The 23,837-nt window shown below is 40.5% G+C and overlaps 1 protein-coding gene across 2 annotated transcripts in view; it reads left to right on the top strand.

Annotated features, from left to right (window-relative positions):
* Positions 1-6,048: 6,048 nt before the first annotated feature.
* Positions 6,049-23,837, top strand: part of SIRT2 (sirtuin 2) — a 37,026-nt gene continuing 19,237 nt past the window's right edge. Inside the window, exons 1-5 of one of the 2 annotated variants that reach the window (XM_075196358.1) lie at positions 6,049-6,100; positions 15,266-15,309; positions 17,472-17,511; positions 18,802-18,912; positions 20,207-20,248. In XM_075196358.1, coding sequence (XP_075052459.1) covers position 17,511; positions 18,802-18,912; positions 20,207-20,248 — 154 coding nt within the window. In that variant the 5' untranslated portion in view covers positions 6,049-6,100; positions 15,266-15,309; positions 17,472-17,510. Of the gene's footprint in view, positions 6,101-13,483; positions 13,554-15,265; positions 15,310-17,471; positions 17,512-18,801; positions 18,913-20,206; positions 20,249-23,837 lie in introns of those variants that run through there. The other variant, XM_075196357.1, reaches the window with a different exon arrangement.

The raw sequence follows: 23,837 nt of genomic DNA, 5'->3' as shown, positions 1-23,837 counted from the left end.
CTCCTCTGAGCAGGGCCATCTCTCCTCCTGTTTCCACCACTTCTAACTCTGCTCTCCAGCTACTTTGCCCTCCTCCTCGACAACCCTCCTCCCCCCGTCCCCTCTGGGGGTCTCACTGTCTTCCGCGCCCTCCTTCTTGGGCTCCGTTGTTTGCCGATCCTCCCTCCCCCTTTCCCCACCCTCTCTAGCTGTGCATTGAGCTTACTGAGTTACTGTGCTTACTGTTTACTGTACTGTGCTGTCTCACCTTGTATTGTAATTCGTTTTGTCCCTGTACGGCGCCACGGACACCTTGTGGTGCCCTATAAATAAAAATTAATAATAATAATAAATATGTAGGGTGTAGAGAAATATTTCCTTTGAAAGAGTCCACCTGTGGTGGATGAAACAGGTCAGAAATGAATGGGACTGTACTGACGTAACTTAAGGGTCACCCATGTTTCAGTTAGGGAAAAATGTCACAAATTTCTAATTATCCTGTGAATACATCAGATTAGATGTAGTTGAAGTATAAGGAATCCTTTCTATATCTTTTGGGGTACTCTGGATGAGAATGTGAGAGGGGAGGAACAAGAAAAGATTAGTGGGGGATATAGACAGTTGAGATATGTTGTTAAATGTTTTAAAATGTTATCTATATCCCTCTCTCTGTATATATACACACACATATATATATATATATATATATATATATATATATATATATATATATATATATATACACACAGTATATGTTTTATATTCTTCTTATTGGATAGCCTGATGATTGATTGGTGATATTTTTATTAGAGATGTGCGCTGACCCTCGTGTTTTGGTTTCCAAAACTGGTGCCGGTTATAAACCGTGTTTGTGTTTCGGCTTTTCTACTGGTTTTGCAAAACAAACCAGAAAGGCTTTGGTTTTGGATCTGGATTTAATTAAACATTGTGAAAAAGAGATAAAATAATTTATTTTTGAGCTGTTTTTGCTACAATATTACTATGTATGGCATTAACATTCACTTTCAGTCATTTCCAGTCTATTTTCTAATGATCCTAGTCTGCAATGAGCTGTCTTAATGAAGGATATTGAAATTTTTCCATCATTGCATTTGCTTTCTCCATTTCAATTAAAAAAATAATACGCTGCATAGTGTTGATATCTCCCTTTCATTGCACCCAAACCTCCTTCACAAGTTCAGACATACTTATGTAATTGAATAAATAGCCACATGGACACCAATGTAAATTTGGCAAAAGGTCACAGTTTTTAGTTAAACAAAAATGGTGACGGAGAGAGCTACTAAGAGCAAAACCAAACAGTGGAAGGTCAAATTGACATTACACCACTGGTCCCAGGATATAATCATTTATGATAAGCTTTTAGAACTAACAAGAGTGGTCTTCACCTATAGCTGACTTTCCCCTAGAGGTACGCGGATGCACCCCCAGGACTTAACGTAGTAATAGCTTATGGCAGCAACCAGTAGCACGGAAAAAGAAGAATGGGGCCAAGAGCACGCCCCTCACGTCCACTCAGGAGGCAGCAATAACTTAATTACACCTGTGCACCCCGGCTGCCTTTTACTAGCCGGGGAGCAGCGGCAGTGTGAGGTGTCCCAGTTTCCCTGGCATAAGAGTGGGTACATCCCTTCTTGGGAACTGTCTCTGCTGCAAGTCTCGTGCAGTCTTCTTTACCCTGGGGTTGGGTGAAGCTTGCTCCGGGGGATTGATTTTTTTAGCCCTTTCTCCCCATAAATATTTGAGTCCCCTGGCTTGATTCAGAAGGGCAGCATTACAACATAAAGCATATGAGTAAAAGAAGGTTGGAAAGACCTACTCTTGACTACCGATGAATGCTCTGGTAATGAATTATGTCTCTAATCTTTGAATTTTTGTAGTATGGGTGCAGGCCATCTTTGTCTATTTACTTTCCAAAATGTCTAACTCTATTCATTCATACCACTGTCCATCCAATGACCTCTGCCTGTTAATTTAATTACAGAAATGCTCCCCGGCTGCCTGTTACTAGCTGGGGCGTAGTGGCAGTGTGAGGCGTCCTAGTTGCCCTGGCATCAGAGTAGGTATATCCCTTCTTGGGGACTGCCTCTGCTGCAAGTCTCAAGCAGTCCCTTTACCCTGGGGGTGAACGAAACTTACTCCGGAGCAATGATTTTTCAGCCCTCCCTCCCCATAAATATAAACAAGTCCCCTGGTTTGATTTAGAAGGCCAGCCTTTTATAGGAAGTCAAGGGGAGGAAGCATAAAATGCTGGAACATGAGGAGATAAATAAAACTGAGCTAGAACACAGAGTGAAGGCAAGGAGCTGTTCAGCATGCAGAATTGCTCAGTCAGCAGAGCAGCAGTCCACAGAAGCAGAAGCCCTGGTTTAGAATACTGACAGGTACGTTTTTCCAGTACTGATAATTTTGACAATCACATAGCTACAAAAGACACAACATGTCCAACCCGCCGCCTCTATAATGTAATCTAAGGGTTAGGTTTAGGGTTAGAATTAGGATAAAGGGTCCTGACACTGCTGCTTTAAAACCGTAAGTCTCACTGTTGCCATTTTAAGTTACGCCAATTCCAGCTGCCAGTATTTTCTGCAGTCAGACTGTACAGGAGGCGTGTCGGACATGTTGTGTGTCTTTTTTATGGTAAGTTTGGATTTCCTTCATATCGGCATTATTATAATCAGCATTCTTTGTCACTATAGCGATTGTTGGAATTGTGGTAATTGTAATCATGACTACCACTGAGTTGAAGATGTAAGGAGCATTGGAGTTGGAGAGAGCCTTGTAAATGAGGGTGAGGAGTTTGAAGAGGATTCTGTAGTGGAAGGGGAGCCAGTGAAAGGTTTGTCAGAGAGGGGAGTCAGATGTGGAGCGGTAAGAGAGGAAGAGAAGTCTAGCTGCAGCATTAAGTATAGATCGAAGAGGAGCAAGATGGGAGACGGGGAGGCCAATAAGGATAAGGTTGCAGTAGTCGAGACGAGAATTGATCAGTGAGTGGATAAGAGTTTTGGCGGAATCCAAGGAGAGGAAGAGTCTGATACAGGTAATGTTGCAGAGCTGGAAGCGACAGGATTGGGCATGAGATTGAATGTGAGCGACAAATAAGAGGGAGGAGTCAAAAATAACACCCAGACAGCAGAATTGGGAACAGAGTAGATAGTTGTATTGTCAACAATGATAGAGCGGTCAGGAGGGGAGGGGACTCTTGATGGAGGGAACACAGTTAGTTTAGTTTTAACAAGCGTAAGGACATCAAGAAGGAGATGGAGAAGCAACTTGAAACCCGAAAGAGAAGGGAAAGGAAGAAATCAGGAGATGAGAGGTAGAGTTTAGTGTCGTCTGCATAGAGGTTGTACTGGAGAGAGAAGGAACATATGAGTTCACCCAAGGAGGAGGTATAGAGAGAAAAAAAGCAGAGGCTCAAGGACAGAACCCTGAGGGACTCCTACAGGAAGGATGTATGGGGGGGAGGGCAAAGCTAGAAACAGAGAAGGAGTGGTTGGGGTAGGTAAGAGGAAAACCACGAAAGGACGGTGTCAGAAAGGCCAATGGTGTGAAGGGTGTGGAGTAGGAAAGTGTGATCCACTGTGTGAAACACCGTAGAGAGGTCCAGAAGAATAAGCACGGAGAGAAAATCATTAGCTGAGAGAAGAACATTGGTGACTTTGGTCAAGGCAGTTTCTGTGGAGTGGAGAAGTCGGATGCCAGATTGGGAGGGAGTCAGAGACGGTTGTAGACAAGCTGCTCAAGTATTTTGGAGGCAAAAGGAAGAAGAGTAATGGGGTGGTAGTTAGAGAGTGAGGTGGGGTCAAGATTGTGTTTTTTAAGAATGGGTGAAACAAGAGCTTGTTTAAAGATTGAGGGGAAAATTCAAGTGGAGAGGGACAGATTGAAGAGATGAGCAAGGTGGGAGCAGGCAGTGGGAGAGAGGAAGCAAAGGAGGTGAGACAGAATGGGATCCAGGGGACAGGTTGAGGGTGGAGAGGATAATAGAAGAGAATGGACTTCATCGCCTGTAATGGGGCAGAAGGAATACAAGAGGAGGTGACTGGAGAGAAAGGAGGGTGTAGTGGCAGAAAAGTGGTGGGAGGAGGAGATTTTGTGTCTGATTGCCAACTTTTTCACTTCCAAAATTAAGGCTAAGTTAGTGACAGCAAGGGAGGATGGGAGGGGAGGAGGTGGGGCAAAGGAGTTTGTTGAAAGTGCAAAATGGCAGTGGGGTTTGGAGGACTGTGAAGAGATGAGAGACTTGAAGAATGATAGTTTAGTCAAGGAGTGGGTGGAACTGTAGGATGAGAGGATGAACTTGAAATGAAGAAAGTCTCGAAAGGAACAAGATTTTTTCCAGTAATGTTCAGTGGTAAGTGTGCATTTTTGAAAGAACTGGGTAAATCTTGAGTGCCATGGTTGGGGTTTCCGGAGGTGAAGGTGTACAAAAGAGGCGGGACAGCAGACTGAAGAGCAGCGGTGAGGGTGTGGTTGTAGAGGGAGGCCGCTTGGTTGGGACAGCCAGGGTAAAAAAAGGGGGGGTGAGAGCTTCAAGTGAAGAGGCAAAAAGAGCATGATCAAGATTGCGTCTCAAAAGGGTAGATTTGGGCATGGGGAGGGGTGCAGGAGCTGAGGAAAGAGTGAAGAAGAGAAGATGGTGGTCAAAGAGTGAGTAGGGAGAGTTGGGGAAGTCAGAAAGAGCACATAGATGGGAGAAGACAACATCAATGGAGTGACTGAGACAGTGGGGGGGGAGACGAGGTCCATTGTGGGTGGGGGAAGAGGCCAAAGGAGGAAGAAAAGGCAAGAAGTTTGATGGACATTGGGTCCATGGGCTAGTCAATGGGGATGCTAAAGTCACCAAGGAAGTTAGAGGAGAGGTCTGATGGGATGTAGTGCGGAAATCAGTCAGCAAAATTATCAAGAAATTGGGAAGTGGGAACAGGGAGGCGGTGGATGAATGAGACACCAAGATGAATAGAGTAGAAGAGATAGATAGAGTGGACATCAAAGGAAGAGAATGAAAGAGAGGGCTCAGGGGAGATGACATGAAAGGTACAATTGGGAGATAGGAGGATGCCCACCCTGCTGCCTGTACGGTCATCAGGACTGAGTGGGTGAAAGAGAGGCCCACATAGGAGAGAGCAGCGGGGGAAGCAGTATCAGTGGAAGAAAGCTAGGTTTCAGTGAGGACAAGTAGGTTAAGAGAGGTGGAGATGAAGAGGTCATGGATAGAGGGCAGTTTGTTGTGGATGGATCTGGAATTCCTAAGAGCACAGGAGGAAGGGAAGTGGGGAGATATGGATAACATTGGCAGGGTTTCTGGTGCATGGGTGTGGGCTGGATCTGGGATGGAGAGGAGGGCAGGGGTGAGGATGGGTATTGGGCAGGAGCAAGGAGACATGATGAATGACTAAGGGAGTAGGGAGAGGAATGATAGAAGGGAGAGAATTGACTAGTAAATGAGTGGGTTAAAGGTGCAGAAGTGCTAAGAAGAGGATCAGAGTAAGAAAAGAAAGACAGAAATGTGTATGTAACAGACTGAATGACTGACGTGCATGAGACTGACTGACGTGCGTGTAACTCACTGACTGACTGATGCATTTGTAACTGACTTATGTGTGAAACTGATGTGTATGCAACTGACTGACCTGTGCAAGACATATACAATATTAGGGAATATGAGTTGCATAAACACAGAATAAACTTTCTACAGTGTCTAATTACAATCTAAAACTTATAAACCCTATAAGAACCATTCTGCTTCGTGATCCATTAATATATTTACCATATAGAGCTGCACACAAGTTTCATGTTTCAAAATACAAAGTCTTTATTATGTCTGGTGCTGGGATGTCTGGTAATGTACATGGATCCTGATCAAAGCATTGTTCTTTGCAAAGTCATTTTGGATCTGAGTATACTAATCAATGCAGATTTGTTTCTACTTTCTGAATCGACAGTACAACAGACTGGTACACAAACCTAAATGGTTTATGGCATGCAAATAGCTGTAATCAGATTACATTTAAGAAGATTTTACTCCCTTGCTTCACCGGCAGACCGCAGAGAAAATATAGCTGCTTAAACTTTTCATGTGCATTGGAGGAAATAGGTGAGAGATACTTTTATTGATATGTCTACTAAACTAGATTTCTGTTTTGGCTTGTGTTCCTTATGTAATAAAAATGAATAGCACATATCAGGCTATAAGTAGGATTTTTATGTACACCTCAGGGTTTCAATTTATGGACAAGCTCTTGGGATCACTCTACTGGTGGCTTTTAGGTGCCATAAATGCTGTGTTTTTATTATTGAATGGGTATCAAATGTTGGTCATGTGAGCCCATAAAGAATTAAAAGGTAAGGTTATCTTGTGTAAAAGAAAAATGTAATTTTCTAGAAAATAAACTGTCACTATTGGGGAAATACATTTTTCCAGGTGGAAAAACACAGCATACTAAATTAATCACCTGACATGACCTTAATTGCTTAACTACAGGTGCATATTTTCTGTTTTCAAAAATATCCATTCACTTCATGTTCAATCACTAACTGACCTAAAAAAATGAGGATCAATTAATTCAAAAATGTTTAACAGATTATGAACATGTGTATATTGTCTTCACCCATTTCAGAAGATCCCATGAACACTGGTAGTTTATTTATTGTTATTTTTATTATTGTTTATTTCTAAGCCGCCGCAATAATCTGAAGTGCTGTACAGTTGGCAAGTAGAGCAAAGTAGCAAAGAGAGACAAACAACAGGCACTCAAGACGCATAAAACTGCACATAAGACATAGTAGGCAATGTCTATAACAAGAACTGTAACGAACATAATAAAGTAATAAATATATTGGTTTCATAAATCATACTTGCTCTGCACCACTACACAGTACTTGCCGTACGCTGACAAGATACCAATTTTTTTTTATCATTAAATAAAATAACTACAGTAAGCAGCATAATCCCCCTTCACTCACTGCCATGCTGTCTATGCTCTCCCTTCACTCACTGCCATGCTGTCTGTGCTCCATCTTCACTCTCCCTTCACTCTGCCATGCTCCCTCCTTTCTTCCGTTCCTTCACTTACCTTTTCTATCAGCTTCTTTCTTTTCTTCTCTTCTGTCTTCTTTCTTCTTGCCGACTCCTCTCTGCGGCGCTTCTCACTGAACGTTGGGCGTGATAACGTCACGCCCGACATTCAGTGCGAACGGAGCACAGAGGAGGGGCGCCGGCACCGCGGGCACGTGAGAATTTTTTTTTAAGTTTCCAGCTCCCCCACCAACGAAGAGTGGAGCGATCATGGTCGGGGCCTACCGGGGAATAGCCCGGCCCCCTGGCGAGCCTGTCCGACCCTGGTAATAAAACAATATTGGGTAATACATAAATATAGAGAGGTAAGAGGGCTCTGCTCACAAGCTTACAATCTATGGAGAAACAAGGAAATAGGCATTCATCCTGTAGGAGTGGTGAAAATTTACTGATGGTTTTCTTTGTTGCGTCAGAGCTAATTTACTTGAGGGATAATCGCTGTCCCTACGTTACACACATTTACAGAATATTCTGTCTCTTTCCTAAGAATTCCTATGGTTTGAGGACTTTGTGTTCTTTATATATTAAATTTAAAAGCCCGTCAAATTTGAAAGAAAAAAAACAGTAAGATAATTTTGGACCCTTTTTTGGTAACTGTTAAATGATAAATTTGTCCATTAACTCAGAAGCAATAGGGACCATAGTCAGGTGGTGGTGCAATACTGGCACCCATAGATTGAATAGTTTGTCAGATGGCTGCTCAGCTGCTTAGCTTGGCAAGATTCACAAATACTGTTCATGGGACCACAGATTTGAGCATTAATATTTACTTCAGGAAAATTACCGACAACAAGAATGGCGTGACATCTTGTTCGCTTACTTTGTAGGCGTTGACAATATAGTACCTCTGTCTTGTTCACTCTTCGATTGATTTCTCTGTGTCAGGCAATTTGCAGAGGAGTCACAATTGCATGGTGATGACGATCACGTTCGCGGTCATTAGTCATAGATTTTTGTCGGGCTTTATTCCGCTGTGCCCTTTGTCTTTTTGCTGCTTCTTACTGTGCAGTTACTCCCACAGCAGATATTTGCCTTTTAGGTGGCAGTGCAGTTATACTTTGTTGCTTGAATTAAGTAGTATATTCCTATTAATTTAACACTAAGTGCAAATAAAACGAATGGATAGAAAATTGAGTCAATTTGGAATAGCAAAGGTTGTTATAAATGGTAACTGCCACCCAAAAAAACTAAATACACCAATAAGACCAAGAAATTAGTAAAATCTAGTCAGTAGGAATAGTCACTATACAAAACATTTTACTAAATTTGTTTGTGTGTTTTGTGTGTGTATTTATTAAGGTGAGGAGCAACGTTAGCCTTTTTTATATATAGATTTTTATGGATCCACCTTACATTTGCTTCCATCTATTAGCTATAGTGGTTTATTTTGTTATGAGTTGACTGTGTTTTTTATTCATGCTACTGTTTCAAATTATATTTAAAAATGCATTTTAGCAGTCGTTTTTTTTGTGTTGTAAAGAACATGCATGAGGTAAGACACAAAGGAGCATATTCAGTTAGGATACGCACGGTGGCTGCAGTTTCCGGTACCGCAACATTGTGAATTTCAGTGCGCATGGAAATACGCAATGTTGCCATACTCCAGAATTCCTGGTAGGTTTGCTGGATTCTTGGGAGTGTAGACCGTTTCCCCGCATTCTGCCCTGGGCGGATTCAAGGGGGGTAGTGGGGCGATTGTCCCCCCTAGCACACTGCCTCGCTCCCATCGTATAGGAGGCAGCTGGTTTTACTGAACTCCTGAGCAAACTTATGTGGTACTGAACAGACCCGTGAACCGGAAGTGATGTCAAACCGGAAGCAGTGTCATTCTGAAAACCCTTTATACATCTAATAGAGGTCAGTTTTTCAGTTTTATATCACATCTGTGAAGTGACACACTATAGTATAGCAGACAACATAAGAATTGATTTTGTAGGAGCACAATAATATACAATACAACCTTCTACAATATGCTGAAAGAATATTAGATGAACAGCTCCCTGCCTGGTGTCCACAGATAGTATCACACTGCCTGGTGCCCAGACATACCATCACCCTGTCTGGTGCCCACACATACCATCACACTGCCTGGTGCTCACACATACCATCATACTGCCTGGTGCCCACACGTAACATCACCCTGCCTGGTGCCAACACATAGCATCACACTGCCTAGTGCACACATAGCATCACACTGCTTGGTGCCCACAAGGAACAGCTCCTTGCCTGGTGCACACACAGCATCACTCTGCCTGGTGCACACACATAGCAGCACACTGCCTAGTACACACATATAGCATCACCCTGCCTAGTGCACACCCAGAACATCACCCTGTCTGGTGCCCAGACGTAGGATCACCATGTCTGGTGCCCAGACGTAGCATCACCTTGCCTGGTGCCCACATGTAACAGCACCTTGCCAGGTGCCAACACATAGCATCACACTGCCTAGTGCACACATAGCATCACACTGCCTGGTGCCCACACAGCATCACCCTGCCTGGTGCCCACATGTAGCAGCACCTTGCCTGGTGCCCACACGTAGCAGCACCCTGCCTGGTGCTCACACGTAGCAGCACCCTGCCTGGTGCCCACACATAGCATCACACTGCCTGGTGCCCACATGTAGTAGCACCTTGCCTGGTGCCCACACGTAGCAGCACCCTGCCTGGTGCCCACATGTAGCATCACCCTGCCTGGTGCCCACATGTAGCATCACCCTGCCTGGTGCCCACACATAGCATCACACTGCCTAGTGCACACATAGCATCACACTGCCTGGTGCCCACACAGCATCACCCTGCCTGGTGCCCACATGTAGCAGCACCCTGCCTGGTGCCCACACGTAGCAGCACCCTGCCTGGTGCCCACACATAGCAGCACCCTGCCTGGTGCCCACACGTAGCAGCACAATGCCTGGTGCCCACACGTAGCAGCACCCTGCCTGGTGCCCACACGTAGCAGCACCCTGCCTGGTGCACACACATATGATGCAGCACTTACCTTTGTGTATCAAACTCCCATTGTCCCATAGATTGTGAGCTTGCGAGCAGGGCCCTCTTACCTCTCTGTCTGTATGAATTACCCAGTATTGTTTTATTGATGTTTGTTCCCAATTGTAAAGTGCTACAGAATTTGCTGGCGCTATATTAATAAATGATGGTGGTGATGATGATGATGATGATGATGATGATGATGATGAATAATTAAAGTTACAAAATAACAACACCAGTTATCAGTATGATAATGGAAGTGGCCAGAGGATACTATTCGCTTTCTTTATTGTAAAGGAAACCCTTCTAACAAAAAACAAATAGGGGAATTATTATATAGGTACTATGGCTGGCCAAAATACATATGTTAAATTCATCAATATAGTAGCAGTGGAAATAATGTAAATTATCTGATAAATATAATATCTATGGTTGCTAACAATAAGCAATACATTTTTGGGAATGCTTCAGCTATACATATACCATATTCGTTCTCCTCCAGAGGGATAACCCCATTAGAAAGCAATATCGAAAGAATTTTCTTGGAATATAGAATTTGTTTCCCAGTCAATAATGGACATAATACAGCTACAGTTAAATAATGTAATCCATAACTGATAGGGAGGTGCACCGGGGACTTTTAGTGTTTTGGGTTTTGGGTTCTGATTAGCTTGAGGTTTTGGGTTCTGATTTGTTTTGCCAAAACACCTGACGAAAGGTTTTGGTTCTGATTTAGGGTTTTGGGTTCTGATTTATTTTTAAAAAAGCATAAAAAGCGCTAAAATCCATTTTTTTTTTTTTTTTTTACACTCCTACGCTATTATTAACCTCAATAACATTTAATAACAATCATTTCCACTAATTTCCAGTCTATTCTGAACACCTCACATCTCACAATATTCTCTTTAGTCCAAAACGTTGCATCGAGGTAGCTTTCTGGACCGCGTAGTGGAGTGGGCCCGGTACCCAATTTGGTACCGGGGCCACAATATATCACCCTCAACGGGTCTGAATTCCACTGCACAGCTGCCTGCTCCTACATCCTCTGCAGCATATACAAGGTGTAGTTCGAGCGCGTCAATACTTCTTGTTTTTGACGATGACAGGTCATTTTCATTCATTTTGGATTTGCCCCCAACACTGAATGTAGTTGATACGCATCTATCTGGACTGCGTAGTGGAGTGGCCCCGGTACCCTATTTGGTACCGAGGCCACAATATATCACCCTAAACAGTTCTGAATTCCACTGCACAGCTGCCTGCTCCTACATCCTCTGCAGCATATACAGGGTGTAGTTCGAGCGTGTCAATACCTCTTGTTTTTGACGATGACAGGTCATTTTCATTAATTTTGGATTTGCCCCCAACACTGAATGTAGTTGATATGCATCTATCTGGACTGCGTAGTGGAGTGGCCCCGGTACCCAATTTGGTACCGGGGCCACAATATATCATCAAAGCGTACGAAGGGCTTCATCCACAAGAGCTACATGCTTGGTGGAATCGCAATGGTTTACAAGCTCCTCCCTCACTTTCTCTTGTAATATAGATTGCAGTAACTATTCTCTTGCACTGCTTAAAAATTGAACGTATTAAATGTAATATAGATTGCAGTACCTATTCTCTGGAACTGCTTAAAGAATGAACGTAGTAAATGTAATATAGATTGCAGTACCTATTCTCTGGAACTGCTTAAAAATTGAACGTATTAAATGTAATATAGATTGCAGTACCTATTCTCTGGAACTGCTTAAAGAATGAACGTAGTAAATGTAATATAGATTGCAGTACCTATTCTCTGGAACTGCTTAAAGAATGAACGTATTAAATGTAATATAGATTGCAGTACCTATTCTCTGGAACTGCTTAAAAATTGAACGTATAAATTGTAATATAGATTGCAGTACCTATTCTCTGGAACTGCTTAAAAATTGAATGTATTAAATGTAATATAGATTGCAGTACCTATTCTCTGGAACTGCTTAAAAATTGAACGTATTAAATGTAATATAGATTGCAGTACCTATTCTCTGGAACTGCTTACAAATTGAACGTAGTAAATGTAATATAGATTGCAGTAACTATTCTTTAGAACTGCTTATTTTTTTTTTTTATTAATTTTGTATAATTTTTAAAATAAATAGTTTTTTGTAATTTTGAAGAGATTTTAATAATTATAAAATTTGTATGGACTTAGCACAACTAAGCACAGGACTAAAGCACCACTGGACTCAGCAGGACAGACACTGGCCAAAGCACCACTGGACTCAGCAGGACAGAGCACAGGACAAAAGCACCACTGGACTCAGCAGGACAGAGCACAGGACAAAAGCACCACTGGACTCAGCAGGACAGAGCACAGGACAAAAGCACCACTGGACTCAGCAAGGACAGAGCACTGGACACAGGCATAAAGCACCACTGGACTCAGCAAGGACAGAGCACTGATCACGCAGGAGCACCACTACCCTACACACCCTCCCTCTTCCCTGATGTCAGGCGAAATGAAGATGGCGGCCGCAAGGTGAGTATTTCTGACATCCGAGTCTCGCGAGATCCGATGCAAGACTTGGATGTCATAGCCTCGGTTTGGCTTCGTTTGGCGCCCGGAAGTTCCCGAACAGTGCTCGGATCCCGTCGGATCCGCACTGTTCGGGTGGGCTCGGATTAGCAGAATCCGAGCCCGCTCATCCTTAATAACTGAGGTGTGTGACACTGTATAATACAAAGTGATATTACGTATACAATAAGACCATATACCCACTTATGGTGCACAGGAAAAATATCCCTGGTGCTGGTGGGAGCAGTGGGATGAAAATGGGGGCAGCAGTGGGATGATGAGGCATACGAATCTGTTATTTGTTACTCTTATTGTTGTGATTTTACAGCTATAGAGTGGTTTACTTTAAATGAAGCAAAAAACAAACCGGATCGACTTGTATCCTAAAATACATTAATTTATGAAACACATAGAGTTGCATACTCTCCCGGGAGCCTGGGAGAGCCACCCACAATCCGGTTGTGCTGCATTGCAATTACTTCAAATGCATTCTACATGCCGGCATAGTAACAGTAAATGCATGCATTATGCATCGGAGCTGATTTGATTTCAAGCACACATTGAATAGGGAGCAATGATCTCTAAGCCTGAGAGCATTAGCATTTCACTCATGAGGGAAACATGAACACTTAGTTTTAAAGACAGCAGGAAAACGCACATGTGCATGCGATTATTTTATTTGTACAAAACTCTCGCAATAACTAGTGAAAACACCGCGGTCCTCTCCCTTGTACCTATTATTGCAGACAGCAGCATTAACCACAGCTACACCAAGCATATATCAGGCAACCTGTGCTTAGCCAATCAAAAGCGTCATGAATTCAGCCAATGGGATCCCGAGAGAGGTGGGTCTATTGTGGTCACATGATCTATAGTTACTTGCCGGACGCGGAGGTGGTTGAAGGCTTCATGGCTGCAGGTACTATCCTCTGGCTTCAGCACCTTTACTGTCCCCCAAAACATACGGGGAGAGGCATGGGAGCGGAAGGGGTATTATCTGCACAGTCTGTCAGTAGCGCAGAATAGTGTCCGTCCCCCGTATGCAGGGTTTATGTGTACACCGGGTTACTAGGCAAGCCTGCTGGTGATATTAAACAAGCATACACAATGAATCTGAACTCATTGCAGCTCACAGCCAGGCATTCGTGTATTAACTTAGTGTCTGATTTCAACAACCATGTATACACACATATGTCATGAAAGTATTTTCACTGCTGGGAATAATGGAAGAATGAAACAAACTGCACAACCTTTCTGAGTGTTGCACATTAATCTGGTAACATGCACTGTTCTGTGATGGGCAAACTTTTGGCAATATATAGTAATAGCAACTTTACTTGATGGTAAAGACATCTGTGCATAGGAACATATTTATAATTTATCATTAATGAACAATATATACAAGATGTATTGCAAACAATATTAATATCTTTTGTAGCTGCCTGATATTGCAGTATGTGTGGAAATCTTAATTCAACTGAAGGCTTTCATCTAGACTGGCTTTGAAGGTGGCATTATTATTGACAGTAATTTATATAGCACCTACATATTACACAGCAATTTACAGAGAATAATCATTCTAAATTATTAACCTACCAATATGTCTTTGGCGTGTGGGACAAGGGGAGAACATCCATGTAGCACTGCTAACCATGATATTCACTTGCTGCCCATTAGGTATTTTACATGTAAAAGCTCTGCCACAATAAACTTGCCATTTGTTGACATTAGTGAAATGCATTTGGGTTGGTATCTATGGATCACAATGGATGGGTGCCAACCCTAATTATTGGGGAGAGGGCCACTAGCTAAAAGCAAAAAAACATAAAATTGAAGGGATGCTGGTGCCCATAAAGTGACTGCTTTGATCATTTTTAAGGATATGTGTTATGTAAAATTTAGAAGGACTTAAATGTCTAAGTGTATTGTATTAATAATAATGGATACAGCACTTTGTTTCCAATGTAGGACTCCTGATTTAAATAATGTGTCCACCCAGTGTATTAATGCTGTCTGTTACTGTATGGCATACAGTGTATGCAACAATCTCCCCTTAATGATCTTCCCCTAAAACGAAGGTGTGACTCTCATCTAAAGTATTCAATAAGCCCAAGATTTTAATTTTTTTGTTTTAGTAATGCAAACATTGCTAAATACTGTTCATGTAAATAACTGGCCTGGCTGGGAATAGGTAAACTGTGTTAATTACAAGTGTTCTAGTTGTGTGACCTGTAACTCTTTATTTGCTTAAAATGATTTTCAGGCACTGGATTACTTGCACCACTGAATGTTTTATGTTTTTCTTAACTTGTATTATGATAGCCAAGCTACCTGTTCTTTTAGATATGGTATGGCATGTGTCTGTAAAAATATTTTAAAATGGTGCTTCTTTTAAATAATCCATTGTTTCTCAGGAGAGATCTTCAATGTAGAGTGCTATGTCCAGGTTGTTTAGTTTAGAGGCCCATACAAGACAAAATGATCAGAATTTGTCTGAGAAATTTAGGAGCCATCTGACCATTTTTAGAGTCTGTGAAGTGCGATCTATAGAAATTACCACAACACCAAGAGTAGAATCTGGGTAAACCTAATAGTTTACTAACTTTTTTTTATTCTTTCTTTTTATGGAAGCAAAAGAAAGCAAGGAACCTACAACCAAGGTGGATGATTCAGAGGTAACTGATTTAAATGGCTTATTGTCCTGTTGTTTTATTACATTAAATTCTCTGTTTACCGAACCCTGCTGTCTTACTTTTGCTGACCTACTCTAGGAATATTACTGCTAAGGACATTCTTACTGAACTAATGCTGAACTAAATATTATCAGTATTGTCACAATATTAAAAGTTATCTGTTCCACTAATAGTCAAATATAATGTATACATTGCTTGAATACTCTTAAATAGCCAGGAACTATGGGACAATTTAAAATATTGAAGGCACTTTAAATAAAAATAATCTCTGTAGTAATTCTCCTCCATTCCCAATAATAGTACCACCCATAGATCCCGTATCTTTTGCTTTATTTTGCAGGGTCTCGTATATAGCCAAAACCTCTGCCGATCACCTTTAGTGCAGCTCGTATAATATTAAAAAGCATTTCAGTTGGTGTGTTGATACTTACATGCTACTGAGAGCCCAGTGCAGAGCCAAAAGTGATCAGCGCAGGTCTTGGCTATATGTGAGTTTTAGGGGAGGGACCACCACTAAAGTACTATTAATGGAAAGGGGGAGGATTTAGTATAGAGGTTATTTCAAATGAAAACTTCCATTTCATTCTAAAATGGTTTTTTTCCACCACAGGTGATTTGCAGTAGATATGGATATGTGGTATTATAATTTAACTTTTAACATTATATGTTATCCAATTTTATCTGTGGCACTTTTATTCTCAAAAATATTTTTTAATGTCCGAAACTATGGATATTATATACTGTATTTGCTCTTTATTGTGTCTTGGTGAGCTCAGAATGATGCCAAAGCCATTCCCGTTGTATTTCGTGTCTCTTGCTGGCCGTTATAGTGTCAAATTGGCTAATTGGCTAATATGCCTGTTAATAAAGTAGGAAGTAATAATAGGAAATTGCCTTACAGGGATTTAATTATGATGACAATGTTATATCTCTGTTATTTGGTTTCCCATCATCCTCCTGTGTTACTGACACTCTCAGTGATGTAAGCAAGTCCATGCTTAAAGATAGAGAATATCGAAGTGCAATTTACATGGTATATATCTAAACCAGTAGTAGTCAACCGCCCAGTGGGTGATTCAGCTTTCATGGTGGCATTGTTTTTTTTTAGCAATGTTCCACATTGCTAAGTGCTAAAAACAGGAGTGCTATGGTCTGTTTCTATGGTAGCCGATCCCCGGTGGTCCTAGTGGTAGGAGGAAGTGGGGCAGGACTCTAGTGTTCAAAATGCGCTACTGCGCATGCTCCTGAAACCAAAAGTTCGGCTTGCATTAGTGCTCGCAGTGAATATACACATCTAGTACCTGTGGCGTACATATTCCTTAGGACTGGGTTTAACATAAATAACAGTTGTGGGAGGGTTTCCCCTTAACCAGTGATAGTCATAGGACAGACTGAAGGGACCTAACAAGTATATTATACTTAATATAAGCGTAAGAGAGCCTGTCCACCACAACAAGAAGTATGTCCTGCACAGACGTGCAGAGACTGTGTACACAGAATGTTACAGTGCATACCAACAACCTGCACCTGCATGTATATATGTGAATACAGTAACTTGTATATGCAAGAGCGCAGAGTTTGACTTTTTCAAATAGGCTTTTGCAAGTATCTGCTGCTTATATAGTTAAATACAATAACCCTCTCCTCTGCAAATTATTTCACACTTAAGCTAAATTGAGTTACTGGTGCGGTGGGCGGTAAGGAAATTTTACCATCAACAAAGATACAAAAGTGGGCGGGGGGTATTTAAAGGTTGAAAACCCCTGGTCTAAACTATTAACAGAAGCTTTATGTATTATTTGCATGTGTTATCAGGGAAGTATTGAGCATAAGCACAGGGTGAAATTTATTTTCAAATTTTCTGCATGGATTATTCATATTTTAAAGCGGTTTTATAATTAATGTTATAGACCATTGTTATTATTTGTTATTTATAATGCAGTCACATATTGTGCAGCACTGTTTAATAAGGAACACTGTTTCAACATATAATAATTATAGCACCATAACATACAATGAAACAGAAGATGAGAGGAGCCTAGACAGTAGAGTTTATAAACTAAAGGCTTGTTTCCTTATCTGAGCAAGTGCGTTATATCATGTTTATGTCTAGAGCAAATGTAATTATTTTATTCATTTTATAGGATTCAGATTCCAGTGAAGAAAGCAGCGGTGCATCAGAAAGTAAGATATTTCTATACATATTTGTGTGGCACAGTCAGCATGTGTAGTGGCGAAAGGCATTTCTTTCATGGAACTGTAATTGATCAATAGAATGTTTCCTGGGAAATAGCTAGAGCTTTTCTATGGTGTCAGACTGTGCTCTATGGGAACCACAGTTCCCTGTCATAAGCTCTATCTCTTAAAAGGTAACTTTAAAAATGATTTTGCCTAAAACAATTATGACAGGTGCTACAAATTACTGGAATAACTCATGATACTTGAAATAGGACTTCTGCTTGAAATTCCCTATGAAAGCATCGGGAAACCACAGTTAATGCAGTTTGATAGATAATATTGTAAATGACGAATTCTCCTTGGCAACATTGAATACAATGTTTCAGTATTCAGTAGAATGTTTTGTTTTTCTAAGTGGACATTTGTAACATTCGCAAACACTAGTCTGTTATCACCCTAGCTCTCTGTTTCTATTCTTGAAGGTATTCTGCATATAGGTGATAGCTGTAACACTATTTACATACATACATTATATATCATAGTAGGTCGAAATAGCATTTACAGAGCTCATATACATGAAACGTATGTTTGCTATGAGTAAAAATTCTGATCAAAACTTGAACCCTTACTGAGACTTGTAATACAGCAAAGCAACAAATATGTTTGCTAAAGTGAATATAGTTGTGCAAGTATGTTTTCTCATTGCCCTATTATTATTACTATGCCAGAGTAAATACCAATGTTTAGATAATGTGTGACTAAACTGACCCAAAATTGTGCTGCAAGGTAGTGGACATGATGGCAGTATTGTTAGCTGTAACCATGCATTGGACTTTTTATAATAATTTGACTAAGCTACCACCCATCACAATGAGTTGTAAGACAAACTTGGCCTCAAAGCAACCATAAAACACCATGAAATGTAATTTGTTAAATAATCTAGCTATAATTTGAGCTATCAACACCAAATGAAATGGACATTGCTTTACTGAAATATCACTGTGCTTATGATCAAAGCTCTGGGGGTAAATGTATCAAGCTGAGAGTTTTCCGGCGGGTTTGGAAAGCCAATCAGATTCTAGTTATCATTTATTTAGCAAATTCTACAAAATGACAGCTAGAATCTGATTAGTTGCTATAGGCAACATCTCCAGTTTTCAAACCTGCCGGAAAACTCTCAGCTTGATACATTTACCCCCTGGTGTTTGTGCAGGAAGTATCTGCATGTCTAGGTTTAGCAATACTGTAGCCAGCGGATGTATTTTTTTCACCGTACACAAGAATGTTTTGTTTCAGTGGATTTTCTGCGTAATCTCTTCTCCCGGACACTGGGCCTTGGCACTCCAGAAAAAGTCCTTGATGAACTGACCCTGGAAGGGGTGAGCAAGTTCATGCTTAGTGAGAAATGTAAGTTACATCCCATATACTTTTCTTTTTCAGCTTTTGGTCTCAAAGAATATATAATTGATCCCAGCATAAGTGGCTCATATCCAAGATTAAGACTCCACTGAAGGAAATCTCACTCAGGATCTATATCAACATCATATTTGTGTGTGTGTATATATATATATATATATCCCCCATTTATCTTATTCCCTTTGCTACCAAATGATTTATGGGTTGAATACAACCGCCTGGACCACTTCCTCTCCACTCACTCTCTTCTCGACCCACTGCAATCAGGCTCCTGCCCTCTACACTCCACCAAGATTTCCCTTACTAGTGGCTGCCTTAACTTTAATCTCAGCTTCCCTCCTTCACTTGAGCTGTCTTTTTGCCTCCTCCTTCAAAAGATTTCCAATATGCCTCTTTCCCAGTCAGGACATTAAGAAAACCCTTATCCGTTCTCTCGATATCTCCCACCTTGACTACTGCAACCTGCTTTACTTTGTCCTTCTCCTCTTCCCTTTATAATCTGTCCTAACTGCCGTGGTGAGGCTGATCATCTTCTCTTGCTGCTCCACATCTGCTGCGCCACTCTGCAAATCAATGCACTGGCTCCCATTTTATCCAGAATTCAATTCAAGCTTCTCAAGGCCTCATTTTCAAAGCCATCACCAACTACCAGCTCCTCCCCTTCATGACTTTGTCATGAGATGCATTCCACCTCGCCCTCTTCGATCTGCCTCAGACCTACACCTCTCCTCCTCTCTATTAACCATCTCTCACTGCCGCCTCCAAGACTTCTCCTGTGCTGCTCCTCACTTATGATACTTCCTATCCCCCATGGACCAGACTCTTCCCCAACCTTCAATTTTCCAAATCCAACTTCTTCACTATAGGCTCTTCTACCTCCACCTGATACTAATATCTCTGTATGTTCTACCAGCTTCAGTCACATATGCACTCCATGACCCACTAGCTCTCATTGTCTCAGCATTTCCCTCTACCTCTAGCAAACTCTCACAAGCAAGGTCCAATCTACCCTTTGTCTCACATCTGCACCTCTGCCTTCAACCTCATCTGTACTTGTTTGCTTTTTATGTGCAATATTATTGTGTATGATTTGTAACTCTGATTGTCTGGTGCTGCAGAGGTTTGTGTTGTCTTACCATTAAATAATAATAATGATGATACCTGAACCAATGAAATCACTGCAGGAATGATAGGACAGGGAAAGGAATGCAGCCTCTTCCCCAATTGTTGATACTATATTCTTTTAATTCCATCTTCCTCACCATCTCCCTGTTATCATTTGCAGGTAAAAATGTGGGGTTTATGGTTGGAGCTGGCATCTCAACATGTGAGTAGTATTTCTCCCTTTGCTGTTATCCTTAAAGGGACTGTCCATGTAAATTTAAATTATGCTCTTAATTTGATATGTACACCGGTGAGTTCCCTGCTCTAAGTCTGTATGGTAATGAATTGACAGGTATGTAGACCTGTGTTCCTTCTCTAATACACTGTGATGGTCAATATTTTACTGTAATGTGCTGTGCAAATATAGTTCATTTTGGTGTTTTTAGAGAGGCAGGAAAAAATTGCATGAAAACCCATATATCCTGAGCTGTTAGATCCATTACCATGTAGAGTCTAAGCAAGGAGACAATTGTTAAGTCCATGATTGCAAAATTGGTAAATATTAATTCAAAAATAAGGACTGTTATTTGATTGGAAGGGTTTTAAAAGAATGTGGATGGGAGGGGGGTTGGTCTTTTTTTTATTTAAATGGACAAGCCTTGAATGATGTTGTAATGCTTTATTAAAGAGGAAATAACATGGAAACTGCAATAGAGCAATTAATTGTTAATACCATTTTTCATCTTGATGTAGCTGATATTCGTGATCCATTGTTAGGTTATATGTACATGTAAGTTCTTTCTGTGGAGTATCACAGTTTAGTACTCTGTGGTTGGTTAGACTAGCATATTTTAAATTCATATTCATTTATTTTTAAAGCATACAGTACAAGTATGTGCAGCTGCAAAACAGTATTGTATGTTAGAAATTACAAAACATTATACAGTACACACACTTGAGGGCATTTAGGTCAGCATGGTATAGATTGGCCAAAAACAACTGGGAAACGACAACAATGCGTCCTGGTGACTAGTGCTTTAGTGCTTGTAGATACAGTGATTCGGTATGCGGACAGCCGGTTATTCTGTCTTTTGTGTAAGTGGCAGCCACTCGTACTCAGTTCGCGCACCAGTAAGTTGTGTTTTGTCAATGCTATAAATAACTTGCTGCATTTTCATCTCGCAAACCACTTCTGCCTGCTAATATTTTTGACACCAGCAGCCGGTTACATGAAGAAACCAGATTGTGCCAGTGCTCTTCAATGTGGAGGATTCTCTACACTGTGTATGGAATACCGGTACTGGGCCACTGTCTTGGAAACACTAGCTGGCTAAGCTAGCAAGTCATTTGGCTGTGTAATATCAGTGTTTTGCATAATACTCTTAATGCCTTTGTTTTATGTACTTTAAAATGTATGTTTACGTATTATGTCAGCTAACTTATGGTTGAATTTGCCTAGGCCTGTGTTAATTAACCATCCAGAGTATACATATTGTATTTATTGTTGTATTTATTTGTTTTACTGTTAAGTGCGTTATTTTTTAAATATAGCTGTATTTAATAATTAAGCGTCACTACCTTTTGTTAAGTTGTCATAACCCCACCAATAATTCTGTATCTAATACAATTTCTAGCCACATTCAATTCCAGGGAGAGAGGTGGCTTTGTTAGCATCACTTCTGTTAATGGTAGTGAATTTTCAGTGATTTGACAATTAGACTGGAACTGAATTCAAAAATAGGTTTATTTACCAATTGTCAGAGAAAATGATACATAATTAGAAATGTGTCATGTGATTACTTCCAGATATTTTGATGACTTTCATTCATTTATTCATCATTGCTTCTAACATAATAGCTCTATCTTCTTTTCTACATCATGAATAAACCAAACAATTATGACTTAATCCAGTAGATGGCAGTAGAGCCATATCAATTGTATAAAAGATAAGTAGTGGTTATAAGGTTATGGATCCATAAATGATCATAAAACAGAGCGTTATGTTTGTACCAGCCCTCTGCAGCTGGCAGATATCTTAAACATTGTTTTGCATATGAGACCATCTGTTTTTTACAAACATACATAGCATTTCAAATTCTTAAAGAGAAAATAATAATAATTATATATAGAAAAATGCAATGTTCCCAACAGCCTCACTCTAATACATGCCACTTGTCCCTCTTTAGTGGTAACCAGCCCCAGGATTACAGTCCTGGGGGGTCACAATAAAAAGATCTTCTGGCCTACAGCACCTTGTCTTGTCTTGTGTCGGTACTTATGGTCTACCCTAATTATATCACTGACACCAGTGCATGGGTGGGTGCTGAGGAAACCATGGCTCTTCATACAGAACATTGTCACCTGTCTCAAGATTGCCAAAGATAACCTAGATAATCAACAAGGTTATTGTTCTGTGAAGTTAAAGTGGAATGAGAAATTATTTAATTGGAAACACTGTACTCCAACACAATGAAGTGTGACACTGGGATAGTTAGGAGCTAAAATTGATTTTTATTTATGTTTAAAACACAGAAACAAAAAACATGCTGATGCTGTTATCATCATCATCAACCCTGTGACATCATCATAACTATGTGAGGGTGGGCTTGGCACCGTTATGTAAGCTCATTTTTGGAGGAGACCTGGTTTGCCCATATGTTAATTATTACGCACAAAGAAATCACAAGGTGAAATCTGCTTATGTACCGTCCTTTTCAGAACATTTTGTGGGCTAATCCCTGGGATCAGCAATGTGTTTCAATCACACATACACAGTGATGTGTCAATAATGATACAATAGAGGAGGACAGAGCTGGTGCAATGTCAGCAGCTGACTTTTAATGCCCGTACATTATTGTTTGACACTGTTGAGTCAATACTGAAGTGAGTCCATTTAGCCAGCTTTGAGAAAACCATAAATAAACAAGTGAGAGAAATGATTTGAGTGTAAGAATGCAGGCACTATTTATAATACCAATATAATGATCTGTGACCAATCTAAACCGAGTCATCTCATTGTCTGATTTCTTCACTGATCAAGTAACTCATTTAACAGTATTATGTAAATACTGACTTACCTTATTAGTGATGTAATGCAAACGTTACTGGAATAACAGATAAAGGGCACCTGAGTTTTCGGTCTCATTTATCATTCAGCTGACCCATTACGGAGTATTATTGTTACAATAAGAATTACTAAGCCTACATTATATACACAGACTGACTCTGTCCATTGTTCTTAAATATTATTCTATATATATATATAATGGTGGTCTCCTTTTCAAAAATCAAGCCCTAAAATTACAGGCACAATTCAAAATGTAAGTCAGCACATTAAAATGTGATTAAAAACAGCATAAAAGTATTTGTAAGATCCATTCATAGTCTCATAGCAGGTGCTCACCCACAGCGGAGCTTACAGTTCTCCAAGCTTACAGGAACCTAGGTTAATGGTTGCACATGTTCTAGCTTGTAGTATCATGAGTTGTGTGTCAGTTGTCATGAGTCCACCATAAGCAGCTCACTGATGTGTACTTAGGAGGACGCTGAGAAAATAGCCAACACTATCAGGAAAGCAGCAAATAATTTAATCAACATAAAATAAGTAACTATTACTACAAATATATTGGTATTACAACCTTTACTGAATCCCTTTGATCAGTGTTCTAGATCATTCAACCAATGAAAATATATCATTAATTAAAAAAAAACAAAACAAACAAAAAAAACCTAAAACTAATCACTAGAGATAATGTGCGTAATCATAGATCTTACTACTCACTGATATATGTATATTATACACATTAGTCATT

Source organism: Mixophyes fleayi, chromosome 2, assembly GCF_038048845.1.
Source record: "Mixophyes fleayi isolate aMixFle1 chromosome 2, aMixFle1.hap1, whole genome shotgun sequence".
In the NCBI taxonomy this organism is placed as follows: Eukaryota; Metazoa; Chordata; class Amphibia; order Anura; family Limnodynastidae; genus Mixophyes; species Mixophyes fleayi.
Note: the sequence above shows the minus strand (reverse complement) of the source record. Positions and strands in the feature narration are given on the sequence as shown.